At 36.6% G+C, this 23,206-nt stretch overlaps 1 protein-coding gene across 7 annotated transcripts in view; it reads right to left on the reverse strand.

Annotated features, from left to right (window-relative positions):
- TRPM3 (transient receptor potential cation channel subfamily M member 3) overlaps nucleotides 1-23,206 on the reverse strand; it is an 821,435-nt gene that overhangs the window by 721,182 nt on the left and 77,047 nt on the right. For 6 of the 7 annotated variants that reach the window (XR_013994426.1, XM_081066266.1, XM_081066273.1 and 3 more), the window contains exon 1: nucleotides 13,198-13,390. The exons of the other annotated variant lie outside the window; for it this stretch is intronic. Coding sequence is in view for 5 of the 6 variants with exons in the window: in XM_081066266.1 (XP_080922392.1) it covers nucleotides 13,198-13,380 (183 nt within the window). In the remaining variant the exon portion in view is untranslated. Of the gene's footprint in view, nucleotides 1-13,197; nucleotides 13,391-23,206 lie in introns of those variants that run through there. 7 annotated transcript variants of the gene reach the window in all.

Here is a 23,206-nt window from a genome sequence, read left to right on the forward strand (position 1 = left end):
ACTTGGTACTAATTAATCATCCTCTTTTCTTTCCTATTAACAGTGACTTATGATAATTATCTGTTGTGATAATAAATAAAGGAAACAAGCATTTACATGAAAAATTAGATGTCCTCAAATAACAGGAAAAAGAGTAAGAGCCCTATTTAAAAAGCAGATGTAATTAAAATTTTCAAGTTAAAGGCTATTTTCATCATTAAGAAGAACAAAATCAACAAAATGTTTAATAACTAGTAAAAAATGCTTTTGTAACATCTATGTAGAAAATATCATATAAGGATATCCAAAAAAATATTTTACCTGAACAGCTTCAATTCAGTGCGTCAAAAACCGAAAATCTCATCATTTGTTTGTTCATAGGTCTAATCAATTGATTTTCTCATTCATTTGACCAGTTTTACCAAGCTTTTTAACAGACCAATAATATAATTATGACAATTTTAATAAACTTAGATATGAATAAGATATAATATATTGTTTACTTATAATTGCTAACTTATAATTGTTATGCTTATAATATATCACACTTTATACCAAGGTATAGTTTCATCCCTCCCACCATCAGAAGTAAGTCTTTTCAGAAGTCTTTTGCACATTTATTTCTCCTGTAGCATGAAGCTTTATCTTGTATAAAGTGGGTGCTCATTTAAACGTATGTCAAAACATTCATATCCTCAAATCTACTGACTATCCACTGATAGGAAAGGTAATTTCCACTTATACAGACACCACTATGACTTCAACACACAGAAAATAAGAGTGTAAGTTTCAGTTACATGGGATACAGTAGTTCTGGAGCTGTAATATGCAGCATGGTGACCACAATTAACAATATTGTATTATACACTTGAAATTTGTTAAGAGAATAGATCTTAAATGTTCTCACCTCAGATACAAAAATGATAACTATGTGAGGTGATGGATATGTCAATTAGCTGGATTTTGATAATCATTTCACAGTGTATGTTATACCAAAATGTCATGTATATAATTGTATATATTTAAGGTAAATTGTATACATTAAATATGTAAACTTTTAATTTGTCAATTATAGCTCAATAAAGCTGGGGGGAAGAGTAAAAAGAGTGTAGTGAATCCTCATCTATTCTGCTCCTTCATTTGCCAGCAGAACTTCATTCCAAAGAGATGAGTATTTATCATGGATTTAAAGGCAATTTAGAGAGGTTCTTTCACCATCTTCAAAACTTTGTCTAGTAAAGATTTAACAAATTAAACAATGGTATCTTAAAGTCTGTGAAAGGCAAAAGAATGACCTCCCAAAAGGGTCCACATCCTAATCTCCAGAACCTGTGAATATGTTACTTTACATGGCAAAGGGGAATTAAGGTTGCAGATGGAATTGGGTTTGCTAATCATCTCACCCTTAAGAGGGGATTCTGGATTATTCAGGTGGGTTCAATGTACCATAAGGATCTATGATAAGAAAGAGGAAGGCAGAAGAGAGGGTCAGAGGAAGCAATGTGAGGATGGGAGCAGGGGTCAAGAAGATGCAATTTTGCTGCCTTTGAAGAAGGAGGAAGGAGCCAGGAGCCAAGGAATGTTGGTACCTTCTATAAGCTGGAAAAGGCAAGTAAATAGATTCTCCCCTAGAGACTACAGAAAGAAACACAGCCCTATTTGATGCCTTAATTGCAGTCAGAGAAACCTGTGTCAGACTTCCAAAATACAGAACTGCGAGACAATAAATTCATGTTGCTTTAAGCCACTAACTTTGTAGTAAGTTCTTAAGGTAGCAGCAGAAACCCAACACAAAGCCCAAGATTTTTTAAAATCCTGAGAGTGAAAAATATAATATGGAAATAGTTTGACAATATACTTTTACATATGCTATTTCTAAATGACAGTTTAATTGGCCTCCACGATAAATAAGCCATAGATTTTCTGACAGTTAACTGAACACAATGACCCAATTAAATCCTAAGACCTAACAGCAAACTAACAGATCAATGTCACCACATAGCTCCTATTATTATTATTGGCACAATTTTTTTAAAATTGTATCTCTCAAGCATTTATCTTAACTTTACTGTATGAATTATAACTCAGGTTAAGCAAACAGTTGATGAGGTGGGTTCCTATTTATAAAAATAATTCAGCTAATAAATGAAAAAGAAAAGATAGAACTGTAATATCAACATTTTGCAATGCTCTAATGAAGCAAAGAATCTTGGCCAGGAATCACAAAACTCCAGCCAAAGACTAGATCCAGTTCATGGACTGCTTTTTTTTTGTTTTTCCTTTTTTCTTACCCTTTGAGCGAAGAATAATTTTTACATTCTTAATTGGTTTTTTAAAAACTCAAAAGTAGAATAATATTTCACAACATGTAAAAATTATATGAAACTGAAATTTTGATGTTTATAAAGTTGTATTGGTACACAGCTCTGTCCATTTATTCACATAAAGTCTTTTGTTAATTAAGCTTTTGTGCTGTAATGGTAGAGTTGAGTAGTTGTAAGAGACCTTATGGTGCATAAAACCTAAATTTTTACTATTAGGTCCTTTGCATTAAAAGGTTGACAACTCATGCTCTAAGCAATGGTTATCAATCGTAGATTAGCTAATACCTAAAATGTGAGGCAACCAGAACATACCTATGATGTTTTGTTGCCAAAAACAATCAAAACTGATCAAGGCTGCTGGTCAAACTACCAGTTTACAGGGACTACAATGGACAAAGAAATGCGTATGATAACACCACTGGGATATATTCAGCAAAATTTAGAATGTGGGAAACTCTATAGGACAAATAAATTTCTCTGACAAATAATTTTCAACAGAAAAAATAAATAAGATCAGGAGGTGAAAACTATAGACTAAAAAAGGACAAATAATTGTAATGTGTCAATTACAAGTGGATTCTGAATCAAACAAGCTGTGTGTAAAAAACAGAATTATGAGACCATCAAGGAAATGTAATCCTAACTTAATATATGAGGGTATTAGGAAACTATTAATTTGCTTAAATTTTATAATAGTGTTGCAGTTTTGTTTTAATAATGAGTCTTTATCCTTCAGATCATTTTCAGATAAAGTGATATTTATCTGGCATTTGTTTACAAATAACATAGTGGGGAGGGAAGAAATAGAAAATAGGGGTATAGATAAAACAAAATTTGTCACGATTTGATAATTGTTGAAGCTGAGTTAGAGGTACGTGAGGTTTCTTATACTATTCCCCCTACAGTTGTATATGTTTGAATTTTCCTTAATAAACCTATTTAAAAAGGATTCTTTCTCCAAAATCATAAGGTTTATGAAGAGAATAATTTTACAACCACATAACATAAAGGATGCAATGATAAAATTACAAAACAGACTTCACAAAAAATGCCACAATAAGACCCAGTAATCCCACTTCTGGGTGTTTATTTGAAGAAACCAACAAACGCTTTGAGGGGACCGGTGCATTTGTATGTTCATTGCAGCATTCTTTATGATGGCCAAGATGTGGAGGCAGCCTGGGTGTCCATCACTGGATAAATGGATAAAGAGGAGGTGACACATATATACAATGGAATATTGCTTGGCTGTAGAAGGGAATGGGTTCTTATCATCGGGGTGGCATGGATGGATCTGGAGGGTATTGTGCTGAGTGGAGTAGGTCAGACAGAGAAACACAGATGATATGTGATTTCACTTATATGTGGAATCTAAAGAACAAAATAAATAAATAAAAGAGAACCATACTCATAGATACAGAGAGCATTTTGATAGTTGCCAGATGGCAGGGGTGTTGAATGGGTGTGTGAAGATCAGGAAGGGATTCAGAAGTAGAAATTAATTATTACAAAGTAATCACGAGGTTGTAGGGTATAGAATAAGGACTATAGTCAATAATAATATAATAAGTATGTACGATCTCAGATGGGTACTCGATTTATCAGAGTGATAGATGAAAGAAGGCTAGGAGGAAGGTGAAAAAGGTGAAGGGATTAAGTTCAAACTGGTAGTTGCAAAATAGTCATGGAGATGAAAAGTAAAGCATAGGGAATATAGTCAATAATATGGTAATAACTATATATAGTGCAAGGTGGGTACTAGACTAGTCAGGGGGATCACTTCTTAAATTATATAAATGTCTAACTACTATGCTGTAAACCTAAAATTAATATAAAATAATATTGACTGTTAACTGTAATTGAAAAATTAAAAAAGGGAGAGGGGGAGAAGGGGAATAAAAGGTTCAAATTCCCAGGTGTAAAACAAATAAGTCATGGGGATATAATGTACAGCATGGGGAATATAGTCAATAATATTGTAATAGAGTAGTACAGTGTCACATGGTTGCTAGACTTATCATGGTGAGCACTTCTTTATGTACATAAATGTTGAATACCTATGGTGTACCCCTGAAACTAACATAATGTTGTATGTTAGCTACATTTTAATAAAAATCTTTAAAAAACAAACGAACAAGTTCAGTTCCTGAGTTTATATTCTGTCAAAAGTATTTACAAGTCAAGAACCAAAGAGACAAGTAAAATACAAACAGGTTCACTGAATATTTTTTGAAATAGAAAAAAAGGAAATAAGCTACTATTTTTGCCAGTAGAGAAATAAGTAAATTATCTATGGTCATGGTACAGATACTGAAATAATATACAACATCTGTATGTAACATCTTCATATTCTCAAAACATATAATGTTAAATGTAAAAAAGCAAATTGCAAAAGAATAGATGAGGTATAATCAAACAATATGGTGAATGTTTAAATTTTAAAAAAAATTATTACAGTAAAAGACACATTAACATTAATCCCCCTCAAAATACTCCCCCTCGCTTCAAACACACGTATCCCATCGTTCTTGCCAGTTTCTGAAGCAGTTCTGGAACCCTCTTTCATGAGAGTCTTTAGTTGCACTATTGTGGCTGTCTCTATGCTCTGAATCATTTTGACTTTGGGGAAGCACCAGAAGTCACACGGTGACAGATCCGGTGAATAAAGTGGATGAGGACACACCGTAATGTTTTTCTTTGACAGAAATTGCCGTATACCAGGAGCAATGTGTGACATGGAGCGCTGTCATGATAGAGAATGATTTATAGTACACTTTAAAACACCCCTTCTTTCAACTGTAGCTCACACCCAACTGAATGCACTGAACAAGTTCAAACTTGTCACGCAGTTACTAAGATTCCACATGCCGCTTCCCGTATTGGAGATCCCTGTCGTTCTGTTGCATGGCACTTGGCAGCAGCATTCACCATATTTTGTGATCACAACAGAAAGTTTCTGTGTCACACATTGCTTCTGGTATGGCATTTTCTGTCAAATAAAAACATTATGGTGTGTCCTCATCCATCTTATTCACTGGACTTGCACCGTGTGACTTCTGGCTCTTCCCCACAGTCAATATGACCATGAAAGGTAAATGTTTTGAATCAATTCAGGATATCAAGGCAGCCACGACAGCACAGCTAAAGACACTCACGAAAGAGGACTTCCAGAACTGCTTCAGAAAGTGGCAAGGACTATGGGATAAGAGTGTTCGAAGCGAGGGGGAGTATTTTGAGGGGTACAAATAACAATGTATCTTTTACTGTAATAATTTTTTATTTAGAGATTCACTGTAGTTTTTATCACACCTCATATACTATACAACACAATTCTTGTAAAAATTTTTAAACATAGAGAACCAAACTATTTAAGTATCTTTATGAACACATATATAGTACAGATTTTTAAATAAATCTATATGAGAACAATGAACTTCAAGTTCAGAATATTCTTACCTTTAGGGAAGGAATCAGGAGAATGGTAAGAAATATTTTAGCTATATTTATAACATTTTACTCTTCAAAAAGATATAAATATGGAAAATTGTTAACATTGGTTTAATGTGTGTTATGAGTATGTGGATTCTTTTCCTAATATTTTGTTATTTGTATATATTTGAGACAATTTAAATTAAAAAAAAATACAATAAATACCTTTTCTTTATTAAAAAGAAGAGCACTTGAGTGAACTTTAAACAGTGGGAAAGAAAAAAGGAATTATCTGATAGAACTGGGGAGAAAAGTGGTATAGAAATATAATTTACCTAAGGCCACACAGATAATAACTGGCACAACCAGGAATCCAATCTAGATCTGCTTGATTTCAAGCTACCATACTATTCTCTAAAATTAATTCAGATTTTTCATAGAACTCTCAAAATAGAGATGACTTGCATTCACATTGAGACTCTTGGAAACACTTATCCAATACAGCCCTCCCTCCTAATCTCATTCCCATCTAATCTCATAAAGTTCATTCCCAGGGAAGTCCTAGAAAAATCAACCTTCAAGGAGTACAAACCTAGTTGGTTATTACCATGGATGTGTTTGTTCCCTTTTATGTGACGATTTTGTGGTTGAAGTTCTGCTATTCTAGAGAGGCATTTTTAATGAATATGCAATCCCATGACATTGAATGTATGGATTGGCAGCTTGTCGTGTCAACCTTGAACTTAGATAACAATTTTTAGGACAACTCAAGTGATTTAAGACACCTTTTTGAAATCTGAGAATTTTCCCACATCCCTTGAAGTATTTTGGATAGGTAAAAGATACAAAGCAATACTTCAGTAATCTCTAATTATTAACAAATAAAAGTTTCTATAGAAATACGTACTTTTGTATGAGAACTTTGAATTATTCGCTAACATTTTAGACTAAATATGTACGAAGTAAAACCTACAAAAGATTCAGCAGGTTCAATTTCCACCAGGCAGGTCTGTAAGACAGAGAAGGCAGAGCCAGGATTGAACATAAAGAAAAATAGGTCTTCAACCCACCCATAAAACAAATTCCCACTCCTCCAAGGCTATGAACTAGTTTCATTGTCCATTTCTCTTGCTATTTATTTAAACCCTCCTTCTTTAAAAGGTTCTTCCCCCAGCATATAAACAAGCTCAAATCTCTCCCATCTTGGAAAAGGAAAAGAAAAATCATTCTGCCTCTATTTCTCTTTCCCATCATAACTAGGAACCTGAAGTCTATCTCACACTAAATGGAAAGTACTAATTTTATTAGTGCACTTACTCACTAAATAAATTTTTGAGTGCTTACTATACACCAGGCACTCTTCAAAGCATTTGGATAAATCAGTGAACAAAACAAATATCTCAGTCTTTGTGGAGCTTACGTTCTAGCTGAAGGCATGCAATAGACAATAACATGTGATGTACTTAGAAGTGCCTGGCACATATAAGGTTGCTAACCTTTTTTGATATCATAGGGATTATCCATTATGAATTTCTACCAACTGGATAAACAGTTAACTAAGTTTACTATTTGGAAGTGCTGAAAAGGCTGTGTAAAAAAAAGTTAGACCACCTGAACTTTTCACCAACAATTCATGGCTCTTGCATCATGACAATGCACCAGCTCACATGGCACTGTCTGTGAGGGAGTTTTTAGCCAGTAAACAAATAACTGTATTGGAACACTCTCCCTACTCACCTGACCTGGCTCCCAATGACTTCTTTCTTTACCTGACGATAAATGAAATATTGAAAGGAAGACATTTGGATGACATTCAGGACATCAAGGGTAATAGGATGACAGCTCTGATGGCCATTCCAGAAAAAGAGTTCCAAAATTGCTTTGAAGTGTGGACTAGGCACTGGCATGGGTGCATAGCTTCCCAAGGGGAGTACTTTAAAGGTGACCATAGTGATATTCAGCAATGAGGTATGTAGCACTTTTTCTAGGATGAGTTTGTGAACTTAATTGTCAGACCTCATACTAAGTACAATATGAGTGTTTGTTTCTGTTGTAATTATGATTTTTCTTCATCATCTGCCTTCAGGCATCTATCCTCATTAGTCAGTTAAAATAACTCTCAGAAAAGTAATATTGCCCTCTTTCCAAATTTCCAAATCCAAGCAATTCTTTTTCTTCCTCATCGTGCAAGAATGAGGCACCAAACCATTGAAACTTTTTATCTAAACTTCCCATCCTCATGCCTTAAGAGTCATCAACAACTTTAACCTTTGCTCTATTGTATTCTGACTATAAAGTTAGACTCTATCTGTCTCTGTCTTATTGTTTTGCATATCTGTCTTGTATTAAACCATCAGTTCTATTAGTGATGTTGTCCAGTACCTACCATGCGGCTTAACATTTCCTAGGTATTCAACAAATGTTGATGAACAAAAGTTTCTTTAAACGTCATTCTCTATAATCCTTCCATTTTTGCTCTACCAGTCCTCCTTTGGCTATGCAAATGAAAGAAAATGTAAAGCTGATGCGCAGACCATCACAGCTGGTTGGAACAAATGAATATAATGTTTTGTTATTATTTATAAATGAGTTTTAATGATTCGATTTTTTAAATATCTCAATAAATAATGGGCAGAGGAACTATGCTAATATATTCTGGAATAATTGAGCACGCATTTAAAACCATCATCTACAAAGATATTTTGCTTCTCAAAACTTAAAATCTTTGAATGATTCCTTTGCCACCTAATATATTCACGGCTTTCAAATTAAAGATGAAAGCAAATTAAATTTTAATTCACTGTGATCAATGAGGAAAATCTTGTTGTTACAGTAATTACTAGGAAAAAGATGACATTTCTGAAATGCTTAAACAGTATGGACTAAAATCAGAAAAAGACTTTTTTCCTATCAAAAAAATCGCAGTAACAAGAGAATACATCTGTATTCCTGAGCGATAAAACTTTGTCACTTGTTTAGTTTTTTAACACAATGAGTGAAAGGCAACAGACAAAAATCAACCTGTCAAGAAATGGTTTATTCAGTAATGGACTAGCACTGCAGGGGATTCGTTCTGCTTTCACCAGGAGGGCCTTTTGTGTAACAGGAACAAACTATTAAGGGTTTAATGACACTGCAATAGCATATTAGACACTGAAAAAGGAAACGAGGATTCTTTTCACCAAGTTGCTGTTGTTTCTACTACAGCCACCAAGGGAGCTACCACCCACACAATCCTCAAATGGGCAATGGGTTTGGAGATGAGTTTTTCTGACTTTTGCCCTGCCTTTGACTCAGCTCTTCCTCATTTATTTTAAGATCTTGAAGAACCCAGCTTCAATACCTCTAGATATTAAAGAGTCGGAAGTAACCCACTAGGCTCAAAAGGGACAGGTCAGCCTCAGAAATGGAAACCGGTTTGTTCATGGGACCCTCCTGCATGCATAGCCTCTCAAACATCTGTGGAAAGAGTGTATTTGCTAAGAGTGTGTCCTTTACAGCACTGATATTTCTATATACTCACTGATGTTTCTACACATTCTCAGTTGCACATTTGTCTGCACAAGGTGTGAAGTTGTGTGGTTGGCACCTGTTAAGAAGGGTATTGGCATTAGCGGAAGCCAGCAAGCCATTTGAGATTGAAAACAACTCAAACTACAACCCCATCAATTCATTCCCTCAAAACTGTTTCTTTTCTTTCTTCTACACAGAGCTGACTTGGAGATTAAATTAAATCTGCAACTACTTGAAAACCAGCCTTTAAATAGTTGTGAGACTAGAGAAGGAATCACCTTTCAAAATTAAAATTACATACATGCCAGAGGTGAGCATTTGATATTTGTAACACCAGACGGCACTTGCTAAATTACGTTTCAATAGATCTCCATGCATTTCTGTGTGAATAGAAAGGTAATATTGCCCTTTAAATTAAAACAAATAATAGGAATAGCAAGAACACTACTGCAAAGAGAAATTTGAAATCCAGTTCATATAGAATGGAGGCAAAGAGGCTTTAAATTACTTTCATGCCTATTAACCAAGTCAACAGAGACATTGTATAAAACATTAATATCTTGAAACTTAATTTGGTATCCAAATTCAAATACGTAATTTTCATATTAATATAACTATAAAACTGACATAAAATTCTTTCACAGTTACTACAAAAACACTGTGTTTAGATTTAAATAATAATCTATGACCAACCCTCAGAGAAGACCAAATTCCAAGCAATAAATATGACTAAATCCTACTTCACTCTATCAGAATTTTATGATTTGAGGAGTAATTTGAGTATTACATATTACTAGATTAAAGCTTGCATTGTCAACAACGAAGCCTGAAAATAAGGGGAGAAAAGAGTGTTTCTTGAATTACAAAAATGAAAAAAAAATCTTTTCAAATCATCAAGGAGTGATTTGCTAGACACTCCCGTGATTGTGGCTCAGAACTTGACAACACGCATTTTAAATGCCACTGTTGGGACTGAGAACAGTGGCCCCTTCCTCTACCTCTTGCACAGTGCAGTACTGCTTCTACCAGTTTCCAGAACAGAAGCAAACCCCAGAGAACTGTGGCAGGGATGACACACACTGTCCTACCATGGGCCTACCATACTCTATAAAGAAGATCAGGAGACCATTTTCTGAGTAAGAGAGTGCCACAGGTATAACTTTTTGATTTCTAATTGTGGTTTTAAAATCATGAGGCCAGCCCAACCTCTGAGAAATCTCTAAGAGAACCACAACATATTTATTTGGGTAGGAAATCTAATTACCAAGGTTGATTCTAACAGATGTCCCCTCTCTTACACACACATAAAACATCATGATTCAGATCATACAAGAAAAGTACTTTCTAGATGACCAAGAATATGACAGACCTCTTCTTGCTGGAGAAAAATCTCCCCCATTAGTTATGATTTATGCATGCTTTGCTGTTAGTGAAAATGAAAAATAACGCAATCATTCCCATTGGGGAGAGAGTCATGGACAGTATCGTTCCCTGGGAGTAACTTTAATGGGAAGTGATTTCAAGACTCTAACTAAAGCAGAGAAGAGAGTAAGAAGGCCACATTAATAAAACAATTATGTAATCCTTTTACATTCTCAAAAGAAAGAAAAAAGATATAAGAAAGCTCCCAATTTTTATCAACTAAAGTTTTCCACATTTATCTATTTTGTCTTGAAAGAACAGAATAAAATCCTCATGTGATTTTTATAAGGATGAATGCCACAATATTTCTGAGTACAACACGAATAACATCCAAAGCCATATCACAGAATATCTTATTATTCAGAAGAATAAATAAAACGCAGCATTAGTCATATTAGGTGCTTTAATCACTTCCTAATCTCTATAGTTTAAGCTATTTTTACATGAAATATAATAAGTTGAAAATAGCACCTGCTCACCTTCAGAGGGAGAAAAAAAATCTTACCCTGAAGATTAAGAACTTGTATAAGCATATCTGCTGCAAGCATTATTATTTCCCTCTCTCCTGTTTGCATAAATAAGTTGGGTGTCTTTCTTACAAATGAAAGTGTTAACAATTAATGGAATCAAATCTTGGTTTAAAAACTCATTATCTTTGTTTTTAAAAATCTGACAATTAAAATCATGGCTTGGAGCACTTATTAGAACAAAATTAGAGGACTGATTTAGAACAAAATCAATATCAAACTTGCCATGCAATGTGAGAATAAGCTCAGGCCTTTGCCATAACTGGTTTTAAACTGAATTACTAATGTTTCAATTAACAAGAACTACAGAGAAAGATAGCACCATCATCCCCCTTAGTAAACAAGAGGACAGAGTTACTTTTTCAGATGTCTTCTGGTTGTCATGGTATCCTGTTATGCACACAGACACGCACACACATTTTTATTCCAGGTAACAAACCTACAAGTTATTTAACCTAACTTGTAGTTATATGAAGATTTTTATGTGCTCCTGATATAGACTCTGCACACACCTGTTGAACAGAATCAAAGAAGTAGTACAAGAAGTTACTGAGAATAATACTTAGACTTTCTTTTAAAAAGGGGATAAAATTAATTCTTAGTTCACACAATTGACAGAAACCAGAAGCCATTAATTTTATATATTCTATATAATTTAGTTCAGGAAAAATTATCTTCAGAATAATAATATCTTTTTCAAATATTTTCAAGTCTATATTTCTAAGCAGATAATATTTCAATGTCTGAAATAAAATTAATTGCATTTTAAGTGTACTATAGCCATATTTAAATCAAAAACTTATCCACAAAACACACCACATATTATAGAAAAATATTTCAAATTTAATAACATTGTTTTGCTAGTAGTTTTTGTGAACAAGCAAACGAAATAAACACACCATAAATTTTAATGTGTTTATATTTCATTCTGTTGAAGTAATGTTTTAAACGTCCTGTTTTTCAGGGATTAATTTTTATCCTTCAATGGCAACCCCTCAAAAACAGAGCAGGGTAACATTATTCATGCTATGAAATACAATGCTTATGTACCATCCTTTCTTTTGATCAATTCAGTTTCTCTTCACCATGCAATATCTGCTGTCAGCTCCTCTGTATGTAAAGCATAAGTGCACACATACACACACACACACACACACACACACACACACACACACATATGCTGGTGTCCTTAATAATGTTTTGGAAGTTAAAAGTGGTGTATCCTTTTTCCCTATGAGCAACAGGAGGGTTCTGCACTCTCTTCTAGAACAGAGTTCTCTTCCTCTAGGCTGATGGAAAACAGATAATATTTAAATAATAAAAATGCAAATGCAGCTAAAGTTTTTATCAACTGTACTTATCGTTTTCACTTGAGCGTTTCTATGACCCTAATTAGGCACTGAGGAGGAGCTGGCACATGCGAAAACTGTTTTCTAAACGCTGTATATGTTAACAGTGGGATTATAAGCACCTGGGATATTTCTGCCATTCTCTGCATGCAAATGATATTCTGCAAATAATTAAACGCACCCATTAACATAGTGGGGGTGTGGGATGGAAACGAGCAACTGTTAAAAGAGTGAAAATCTAGCACGCCCTTTCTATTCCTCCCTAATTCAACGGATGCAGAGCACCTCCGAAGGAGCTGCACAGGCAGAACCCCGGGACGTATATATGAGTCACAACAACACACTTGACATCGTACACGCTCTGTTAATTGCAAAACTCTAACGATCTGACAGTGAGCCCCTCGCCTCTAAAACATGGTTTTCATTTTTGCAGACACACCAGAGACGTCAGAAGACTCTCCGTGACTGAAGAAAGGGAAGTCATTCCTTCTTCCCCCTCCTCACAGCTCCCACTTTCTCGCATTAGAACCGGTTCCACAAGTTCCCTGGCAGGAGCACCTATGGAGGCAAGTTCAGCACCATGGAAAGGGCTCGACTCGCGTGAGGAGGGAGAACGGGGAGGAGAGACCCCCAAGGGCTCTCTCGGCCACTCACCGGCGTCTGCTGCGACGGGAGCCCCGAACGCTTGGTGGACCCCTGCTTGGAACTTAACCTTTTCCACGACTCGGCAAACCTGCCCCGGCTGGCGCTCCGGCTGCGCCGGCGGCTCTCCGCGCTGTCCTCGCGGTCCGAGCAGCCCCGCTCCATTTCCGCCGCGTCCCTCCACTTCTTCCCCATGCTAAGTTCGCCTGTCTCGCCCGGGCAACCCCCCGGCGCCCAGCGCGCTCTCTCCGCCTCCTCTCGCCGCCGGGTCTCACGCCAGCCCGCGCGCCGACCGCTGTAGGCGCCGCCTTCGGCTCGGCAGACTCCGGCGGGAGCCCCGCGCTCCCTCACCGCCGCCGCCACCAGGCTGCGCTTGCGCCGGCGATTGGCTGAACTGCGGGCTGGGGCTGCGAGCGCCACCTGCGCTCCAGCCAGCTTCCTTTTGCGCCCCAAATTGCTCTCCACGCCGCAGCCGCCGCCTTCCCGGGAGGGCGCGCGGCCCACGCCTGGGGCTATTAATGAGCCTCTGGATAGCTACCTGCAGTCACTCCACCCCGCCCAGGCCCCCAGGCCTGGTGACCAACCTCACCCCACCTGGAGCTGCAGGTGCAAGCCTGGGTTACCCACATTGGGTGGGTGGAGACTCCATTGGACTTGGAGACAAACAGGAAGCGTGCAACTTTGCCCTCCTTTCTTTCTCCTCTTTGCAGCAACAACTGCCTCCTAAGTATCCTTGCTGAGAGTGGAGCTCCATCTCCTTGCCAGACGTTATGCTAATTCCTTCTCAGTCTTGCTCAGACTAGCCCACTGGTTCTGAAACTTGGCTGTACATCGGAATTACCCAAATATGTTGTTGTTGTTGTTGTTGTTGTTGTTGTTGTTGTTAATGCTTATATTCCTCAGAGTCTAATTTAATTGGATGGGCTGTGGCCTGGGAACCGGGTTATTAAAATCTCCCCGGGTGATTCTTGTAACTCTAACCGCAATTAAGCACCTTCAAGGACCTATACTATGGGGACAGGGCAGAGGAGGGTCCATGCAAGGGAAGAGGAGGTTAATACTTCTTAATCAACTCGTTTTTCTCCCCAGGGTAGGATTGGGATATTCAGTTTACCCTTTCATTCCTGGGGCAAGGGTGGTACAGCACCTAAGCAATGAGGATATGTGAGCTCCTGTGTGTTGTATGTATGTTCTTTGACAAGGCCACCTCCGCCGAGTTTCATGTGTTTGCCTTCTGCTCTTTAGAAGGAACGCTGGCCGCCCTCATATGTTTCGTGTCAATTATTTTCCCGGACTGAGCGGTCCTCCTCTTCAAGAATGTCCTTGATCAGAGGAGAGAGGGCTGTAGGGGGCATCACACATTTACAAAAGCTGAAAAAATGACCTTACTCATTATTAGAGGGAAGGAGGCCTAAAATTGCTCATGGTTGAAAGGGCTGTCTGGTTGCTTATCTGTTGCAATGGCAACAGATGTGTTTCATTTCTTTCTGAAATAGAGCATTCTCCCTCCTATTTGAATAATGTCAGGTCCTCCCAGGAGGAAAAGGTGAAAAGGGATTAAGAGGAAAGGCGAGAGGATGGAAAATGCTGTAGGAAAATTGGTGTTGTGGTGCCAGTTGTGAAAATCATAATCTGAGTTGTCAGTGGTCAGTCTGATTAAGCAGGGGTTTTGGAACTGACTAGGTTACGGAAATGAAATACAGAACTCTAAAATCCCACAGCTGTGTACCTGTGTGTAGTGCTACATTAATATTAATCCTGTCATTTTAAGCAAACGGACTCACAGAGCATACTTCCTACCTTTTAAACAATCCTCTGTGTCCAGAAATCACACACTCATATTAAACAAAATGAGACTCTAAGCAATGTTTGTAGCACACAATGCCATTTAATGAGAAAACCACAGGCTCCACTTTGCAGTTTCTCACTTCCTATCTAAGTTCATGGATTTGAAATTATTACTGGCATTTCATGGAAGTATAATAATTCAGTCCAGATTCCTCCCCCTCACAAACATAAATCAAAATGATTATGCATAGTTTACAAATTAGACGGGTATGAGAACTAAATATCAATTGGGAAATAGAGTAAAGGTCAGCAAATTATGACTTAAAGTAAATATTTATCTTTTCCTTTACTTGTCAACAAAGGGGAATATAGGGGGAAAACCCCTAGTCAATGAAAAGCTAATGTGGATGCCTTGCAAGTTCACTCTTTAGGTATAATTATAAAATCCCTGAAAAGGAACTAAGTGGGCCTTCACATATGCACCAAGGCACTTAATCCAAGTGTACTCACCTCGCAGAGCCCTGAAACTGTGGTTCACCTGCATCATTAAGGGGAAAAGAACCCTGCTATCACGGGTATCTGTCAAGAACCGTGGTATCAGCACATCCATTAGCACTCACAGCAACTGATGAGATTTTTACACATACTTAGAAAAATTTAATGATGAGTAGTGATTGCGTATGTCATTTTTTTTTTTCAGTTTGTTTGGTCTAAAAATGAACTTTGGATTGCCCTTATCTTACAGTAGTAGTTTTAAAGCCTTGTTTGAAGATGATCTCTGCATTTCTTTTTTGCACTTAACGTGTACCAAAAATGTCTGGGAACTGTACAAGACGCTAAATTAGATGTGATTACAGGCAAGCAGAAAATTGACCCTTTCCTCTTCTGATGTTCATTTGTGCTCTCCAAATTTCCTAATAGTCAGGAACTGGAAAAGTAGATTGAAAGTCTATCATATTTTTTACCAAATTAGAAGAGAATGACAGCATCAAAGCTAAGAAGACATTTAAAATCACCAGCATTGAAATTCTGGAATCAGGGTTGAAAGCCATTCCCTTAACTTTACTGGTAAGAGTCACTGTAATTACAAAGGTAAATATTAACATGTTAAAAAAGCAAATGGGAAGTATAACATAAACCTTTTCTTCTCCATGGTTTCTAGGCATTAAAGAATGTGAATATTACTAGATCAAGATTAAGGCAAAAATTACTTATATTGTTAATTAATAGATATTCTATATAAAATCAAAACATAAATATATAAATCTTTATGTATGAATCAATCAAAATATGTTATGAAATATTCTAAAAAGTAAACTTTAAGTAGTATCCCAAAAAAATTCTCAAGAAAATGTCAAATGCCCGCAGTGCTCTATTAGCCCTAGGAACCCCATGAAAGTTACATGGCCCTACTAGTCTGTTGAGTACGTCAGGAGTCTATAATCAGAATAAACTCTCTCCAAACGCCATTTGCTCTAGATCACATGGCCTGTACTTACTGTAAGAGGGTTAATAAAAAATATATTTTCCTTTGGTCTTTTCCAGTATGTGTAAACCCCCAGGCACACTCGGGGACTAACTAGATCAAGCAAAGTATGAGAGGGTTGGGTAAACAGAGAAAGTGATAAAAACTACAAAGGTATGTGTGATCTAAAAACTCTCCTCAAAAAATAAGAATGTGAATGGTATTTCTTCAATGTCACCACCCTCAATTATTTATGCTTTTAACCTCTCTGAAATCAGGATGTTTTTTATAATAGGTGGCATCTTAGATCAAGTTTAATACAAATCACAGAGTCTCAGAGTGAGATAGAGCTCTTTGGAGGTCTGATCTTAGCACCCCAACATGCTATCATTCACCCTCAACCTAAGCATTCATTCTTCAGCATTACATTATCTTCTTTTTCCTAAGCAGAACGTTTTATTGTTCAATAGTTTTAAGCATTGGGAAGCCTATCCTTATACACTAAGTTAAAACCCATGCCTTGTACCCTTATTTTAAACTCTGGAATCACACTCGTTTAACCTATGTTCTCTTTTTCATGATAGTCATCAAGTAATTGAAGCTGGCCTTTACAAGTCCCCTAAAATTTCTCTGAAGCTAAACAGTCTCGTTTCTTGTGTTATGCACATCCTTACACCACGGAGGATCAAAGTCAGAATCAGCACTCTCGCATATTAAAACAAATGTGAAAATGGTGAGTGTGAAGTGAATTGGGGGCCGACTGCTTTGTGAATTCACAAAAAGCTTAATCACTATGACTAGACTCACGGTGAGGTGGGATTAGTCAATACCTATGAAACAGGAGACAGGATGTAGAATTTGTTTTTAGTGATGATTAGATTCCCTGCAGTAAACATGAGGACTGAGTCTTACACAAGCCACACAAGCATAAGAACTGAAATAATTATTCTTATAACTCAAACAAAAAATCCCCCAAAGCCCACGTATATTAATCAAGAAAAGGAGTGTTAGGGTTATCCTGGTTTACGTAAATTGGCCATCTATATGGATGAAATTCTCTGGGTGATAGCTTCCTGAAAAATTATTCTCCTTCTCAGTGAAACATGATCTCATATCTTCCCTGAAATAACCTGCTGACAAGCCTTCCCGGTTACACACCTCATCAAGTCCTTCCTACAGAAGTCATTGCAGGTCAGAGAATCTAGCTTCATATCTACACTGTTCATTTCCTTCCTCGCTCTCTCCCTTCCTCCATCCCTCCCTTCCTTCCTTCTTTCCTCCCCTCCTCTTTTTTCCTCCTTCCCTCCCTCCCTCCCTAGTGTACACTCCCTCTGTTTCTCTCTTGCCTTCCTTCTCTCTTCTCTCCTCTCTCTCTCTCTCTCTCTCTCTCTCTCTCTCTCTCTCTCTCTCTCCCTCTCTTTCCCTCCCTCCCTCCCTTCTTCTTATTTTTAATTTTTCTGTAGATCATTCCCTCAACATAGAATAAATAAAATCCTCCAATTTCCCTAGCTTTCTACTCTTCAAACACTATTATGATTTATAGGATTTTTTAGTATAAACCCTCTTTGTTTTTCATTGATGCATTTGTATGAATTTATATGTACATTAACAATTTTCTCTCTTCCTAAATCTATAGATATTTTCTAAAATTTTATTTAAAACTTAAGAGAAAATCACTAAAGTAAATGTTATAAAATTATAAAGATAATAATAAAACTGAAAATAATATAACCATTAAAATTGAGGAAAGAAGGGAGAGAAAACAGAAAAGAGAGGGAAGAAAGTGAACTATATTCCCACTCGTTATAATGTCTGAAATAGATGAATAAAGAAATACTGACAAAACACTCCCATCAGAATGGCTAAAATTCTACAGAAAGAAAATTTAAACAGACAGAAAGTACCAATGGTTGCCAAGGATGTGAAGCAGCTGGAACTCACAAACCAATGGTGGGAGTATATTGGTACAACCATTTTGGAAAACTATTTGGCACTATCTACTAAAGCTGATGATATGCATTCTGAGACCCATGGAGCAATGCTACTCCATGATATATACCCAACAGAAACGCATGATAGGATCATTAAAATACTGTCCAAATATTTGTAGCAGCAGTATTTGTGAAAGTTCCAAACCAAAACTATACAAAGGTCCATCAACATCAAAATGGATAAATAAATTATGGTGTATTGAGACAATGGAATTCTATACAGCAATGAGAATGAAAGAGCCATTATTCCATGCAAATGTTATGTCGCAAAAACAATAATATGGTATACACACAACAACTGGAGGGGAAAAAAAAGAAAAAGTAGAAAAAACGCAGAAGTTGGGTTGCACCAGAATGCTCTGCAGTTATTGTTAAGATCTCTTTCTATTTTTAAAGGAAAAAACCTGGAAATTAGATCCGACATGGTAGATGTGGTTTACGTAAAAGTTAAATCAGAGGTTCAATTACTCCTAACATATTCAAAGAAAATACTTTATTCTGACATCAACAAAATAGAAAATAAACATAATGTGTTTTAGGTTAAAATAAGATGTTTGAGCTTAACCAACTTTTACACTGGTAGAAGATTCAGCTATCCCCAGGAGGAACTGATTTGGTTAACAGTCAAAGAAATGGGTTGCTATCCACCAAAAAGGACTAAATTTTTCTTCATTTGTTTTTCTGACATCATAGATACCTGAATGTCCACCTTTACAATTTCACTACATTCACTTCACTAAAAATGCAACGCCTTCCACAAGGAGTAATTCTTTAAATTTTATCACTCATTATCCCCTTCCCATGATCAGGATTTTTTAAATGTGTAGTAGGAACACGAGGAGATTGGAAGAGAAGGATATAGAACATAATGTGGCAAGGAGAGGTTCAGAACTCAAGACTGGGAAGTTTCTAAAGGTAAACTGTTATTTCCTTCCTGCGCTTGAGTTTGAACACTAGAATCGAAGGCAATCGTTTGTGCTAAAGTCCAATTATTTCTGTTTGTCCAGTAAAAATGTCAGAAAAACATAAAGGTCATCTTGGAAACAAACATACAGTTTTAGTCATTAGGCGAAGTCATTACTTTTTCTTCTTTTTAAAGGAAGTATGAATTTCTCAAAGTGTCACACATTTTGGTCAAGAAAAACTATTCAGTAGTAGGTAATAAACAGTTAGATCCCACACTTCTACACATTCGTTTTCTAAATGTAAGGGCACTAAATGGCCTTATAAAACTAACATTGTAAACTGTTTGAGCAACTTGTGCAATTTTGCCCCCTTTGTGCTAAAAGACAAATAGTAGTGTCATCTGATCCACTATAAAACAGAGAAAAAGGGAACATGGAAGTGCCCATGCAAAACTCCTAAATTGCTAAGACTCACACTTACTATTCATCCTAGAAAAGTGTGATTTTGTATCTGAGCATATTAATTAGCATCCTATTAAACATTTTTCACTGCTCAAAACAGAAGAAATTTGTGCAGTTTTTTCTTTCTAAAGTACAAAGGCAAACGAAGTGAAAGCAATTCATTAAACAAGAAGTAGCAACGTAGTTACCTTTTCATCTTTCATATACTTTCAAAATTAATTTCCTTCATTTCATGCAAAATCATTGGATCTTGAAAAGAGTCTGAAGGCAGAGGCTCAGTGAACTAACTAAAATTCTCAAATGCTTAACACGTCTCCTTTGACTTCCACGAAAGAAACAGAGCCAAATATGTTAAAAATGAGACAAGCTATTGTCATTAACATGATGTATTCCATGGAAATTATCTTTGCCTGATGAATGGGGTCTTGAGATATTCAGTAGAGATTTCAATGCCAACCATGACACTTGGGATTAAAAGATGTATTAAGTTAGGTTCTAAAGGAAATAGGTTGTACTAGATTATGTAAAGTCACGCCAATTATTTAGTTGAAAAGAATGCTGATCTGATTGGCTGTAATATATGTTCTACTCTAAGACAATAAAGGAGTTTAGCGAAGTTGTATGTCCAGATTGGTGTCATGGAAACAAAACTCATCAGGGTGTTGAAAGTTTAAAAAGATATAAAGCAATAACAAGCTGGTTAAAATAAACACTTAACCAAAATGAGGAAGACAAATGGAAAGTCCTCCTAATCTGTTCTTCTCTAAAAGGCTTTATAAATAAATGTGTCTTTTATCCAAAGGTGAAAAATTAAGTAATTTTTAAGATTCCTACCAGTACAATGCCTCAGTATTTGTAGGTTGGTTAGTCAGCTTCACTTCTTATTTTCTATTACCGTGTTTCCCCAAAAATAAGACCCAGTGGGAAAATCAGCTCTACTGCATTTTTTGGGAGCAAAAATTAATATAAGGCCCGGTCTTATATTAATTTTTGCTCCCAAAAAATGCATTAGAGCTGATTGTCCGGGTAGGTCTTATTTTCGGGGAAACACGGTAGTACTTTGCCGTGGAGCCATGGAAACACGTGGAGTGGTCCTATTCATTATGCTCATCACACCCATTGATAAGGATCTGTGGGTGCCACACTTTGCAAGGTGGTTGAAAGTGTCTATCTAGCCAGCTCTGCAACAGCGCTAGGGCTTGGCCAGCTGGGTTTCAAATGTGACGAATATCTGTAATTGTTTTAAAATGTTCTCAGAATCTTAACTTCTTGACTGGCTATGATGAAACTTAACTTAATGGGTAACATAAAAATGCTATGTATCTGTCATGACCACATTCTTTTCAAATTGCTTTATGATGCAAAGTAAACACACTGATCAAGATTGTGGTAGTAATTTTAGTTCAAAATATCACCAATTTATTCACATAATATTAATGAGTGTTTCTGGAAGCCCAAGGGATATGCTGGGGGGAAAAAGAAAACAGAAAGAAAAACAGTGAAAGCATGAAAGGAAGAATAGAACACAAGAAACTAAAAACTAATCACAGTGGTTATTAAAATGGTTAACATTTATTGAGCACTTATTATGTGCCAGGCATTATCTTTCTACATGGATTAATTTGCTTACTTCTTACAATAACCCCATTTGACAGATGAGGAGACTGAGACAAACAAGCTAAATAAATTGCTTAAAGTTATATAGCTAGAAAACAGCAGACCCTACACTTGAACACAGCGTGTGTAGCTCCTGAGTTCAGGCGCTTTGCCATTATGTCATTGTATGGAAGGAAGCAGACAGAAGGAGAAAATAAAATATCTGCCTAATATGAACTCCTTCCTTTGTGCCAAGCACATGCTAAGTGTCCTGAATGAGATCGCTAATCTCAGATACTCTATGAAGTAGAAAATGTTATTCTCGTTATGCAGTTGAGAAAAACAGAGACTCACACAAGGTTATAAAATAACTTTTAAGTTGCAGCACTGAGATTAACCTCCAGTCAGCCTGACCTCTTCATAGTGATAATAACAATAACAAACAACTTATATTTGTTATTTACTATGGAACCAGATCCAATGCAAAGCACTGCTGAGCATGTACTTATCTCAATTTATTCTCTCATCTGTACTGAAGAGTAAGAAACTGTAGTTTAGAGGCCCTAATCCACTTTCCCAGGATACACAGGTAGTAGTAACTGACAGAGCCCCAATTACAAGTCTAGTGTGTTTCACTCTTAAGCGTAGGGTCATAAGCACAGCACTTTTAGTGTATTCAACCATTTTAACTATTATACTGCTAATTTAGTTCAATTTAAAAAGACATAACTGTTGCTATTAAAATAATGGATTGTCATTGTTGGTTCAGGAATTAAAGTCAGGGAGAATGGTTATGAGACTCTCTGTTTTCTTGGGAATTCTCTTAACAATATTATATCCCTCACAGGGGATTTGTGAGAATCCAGTGAATTAATATAAGAAAAGCATTTTACTCAGTGCTGGCACATTCTTACTTCCCTTCCCTCCCTCTAAGGATAAGTGCCTTCTAGTAGTTATGGAATAATTATTTCACTTTTCTGTATATCTGTACTATGTTGAGTTGCACAGTCCAGGCCACCACTATCCAATAGAAATATAATCCCAATCTTACATATAATACTCAAATTTTCTAGTATTCACAGGTGAAATTAATTTTAATATTTTTTGCTTAACTCAATATATCCAAAATAATATTATTATAACATGGAATCAATATAAAATTAATAATGAGATATTTTACACTTTTGTACTAAGTCTTTGAAATCTAGTGCGTATTTTACATTCACAGCATGACTCAATTTAGATTAACGCTATTTCAGTGTTTGATGGCCACAAATGGCTAGTGGCTAGTTTACTGAACAATACCCTTCTAGATAAATACATCACCATAAAATATCATCTCAATAACTGGGATTCACTTTCAAAGCACCAACTGAAATCATCCAAGTAAGACCTTTAATCACGGTGGTAGTGGGGGTGGGGGTAGTTAATGTTCAAAAACCTTTTAGGAAGTTATAGGTCCTCTACCCAGAAGAGAAACTGACTGTACACACTCCCAAACATTTGCACACAATTTCGGAAGGTTCATGACCCTAGGCTAAAGAAAGGACTCTATGTGATTTTTTGACAGATGATACAAGGCGCAAGAATCATCTCTAGAGACTAATGAAGGAGGAATTTGCCTCCATCCTGTGAGGTCATCCTGGCTTTGCACAGTGTCGTTTGGGACGGGGCAGCAGTCAGGGCCTTCTGGCTTGGAGCTCATTCTTATACCCAGTTGGCTGTGTGGTTTTTATCCAGTGTGGCCGGCTTAAAAGATTCTTACCATAGAGGCGTATGGCCTAGAAGGGTTGCTGAGACAGAAATCATAAGGA

The sequence above is a fragment of the Rhinolophus hipposideros genome (genome assembly GCF_964194185.1).
Source record: "Rhinolophus hipposideros genome assembly, chromosome: 11".
Classification (NCBI taxonomy): domain Eukaryota; kingdom Metazoa; phylum Chordata; class Mammalia; order Chiroptera; family Rhinolophidae; genus Rhinolophus; species Rhinolophus hipposideros.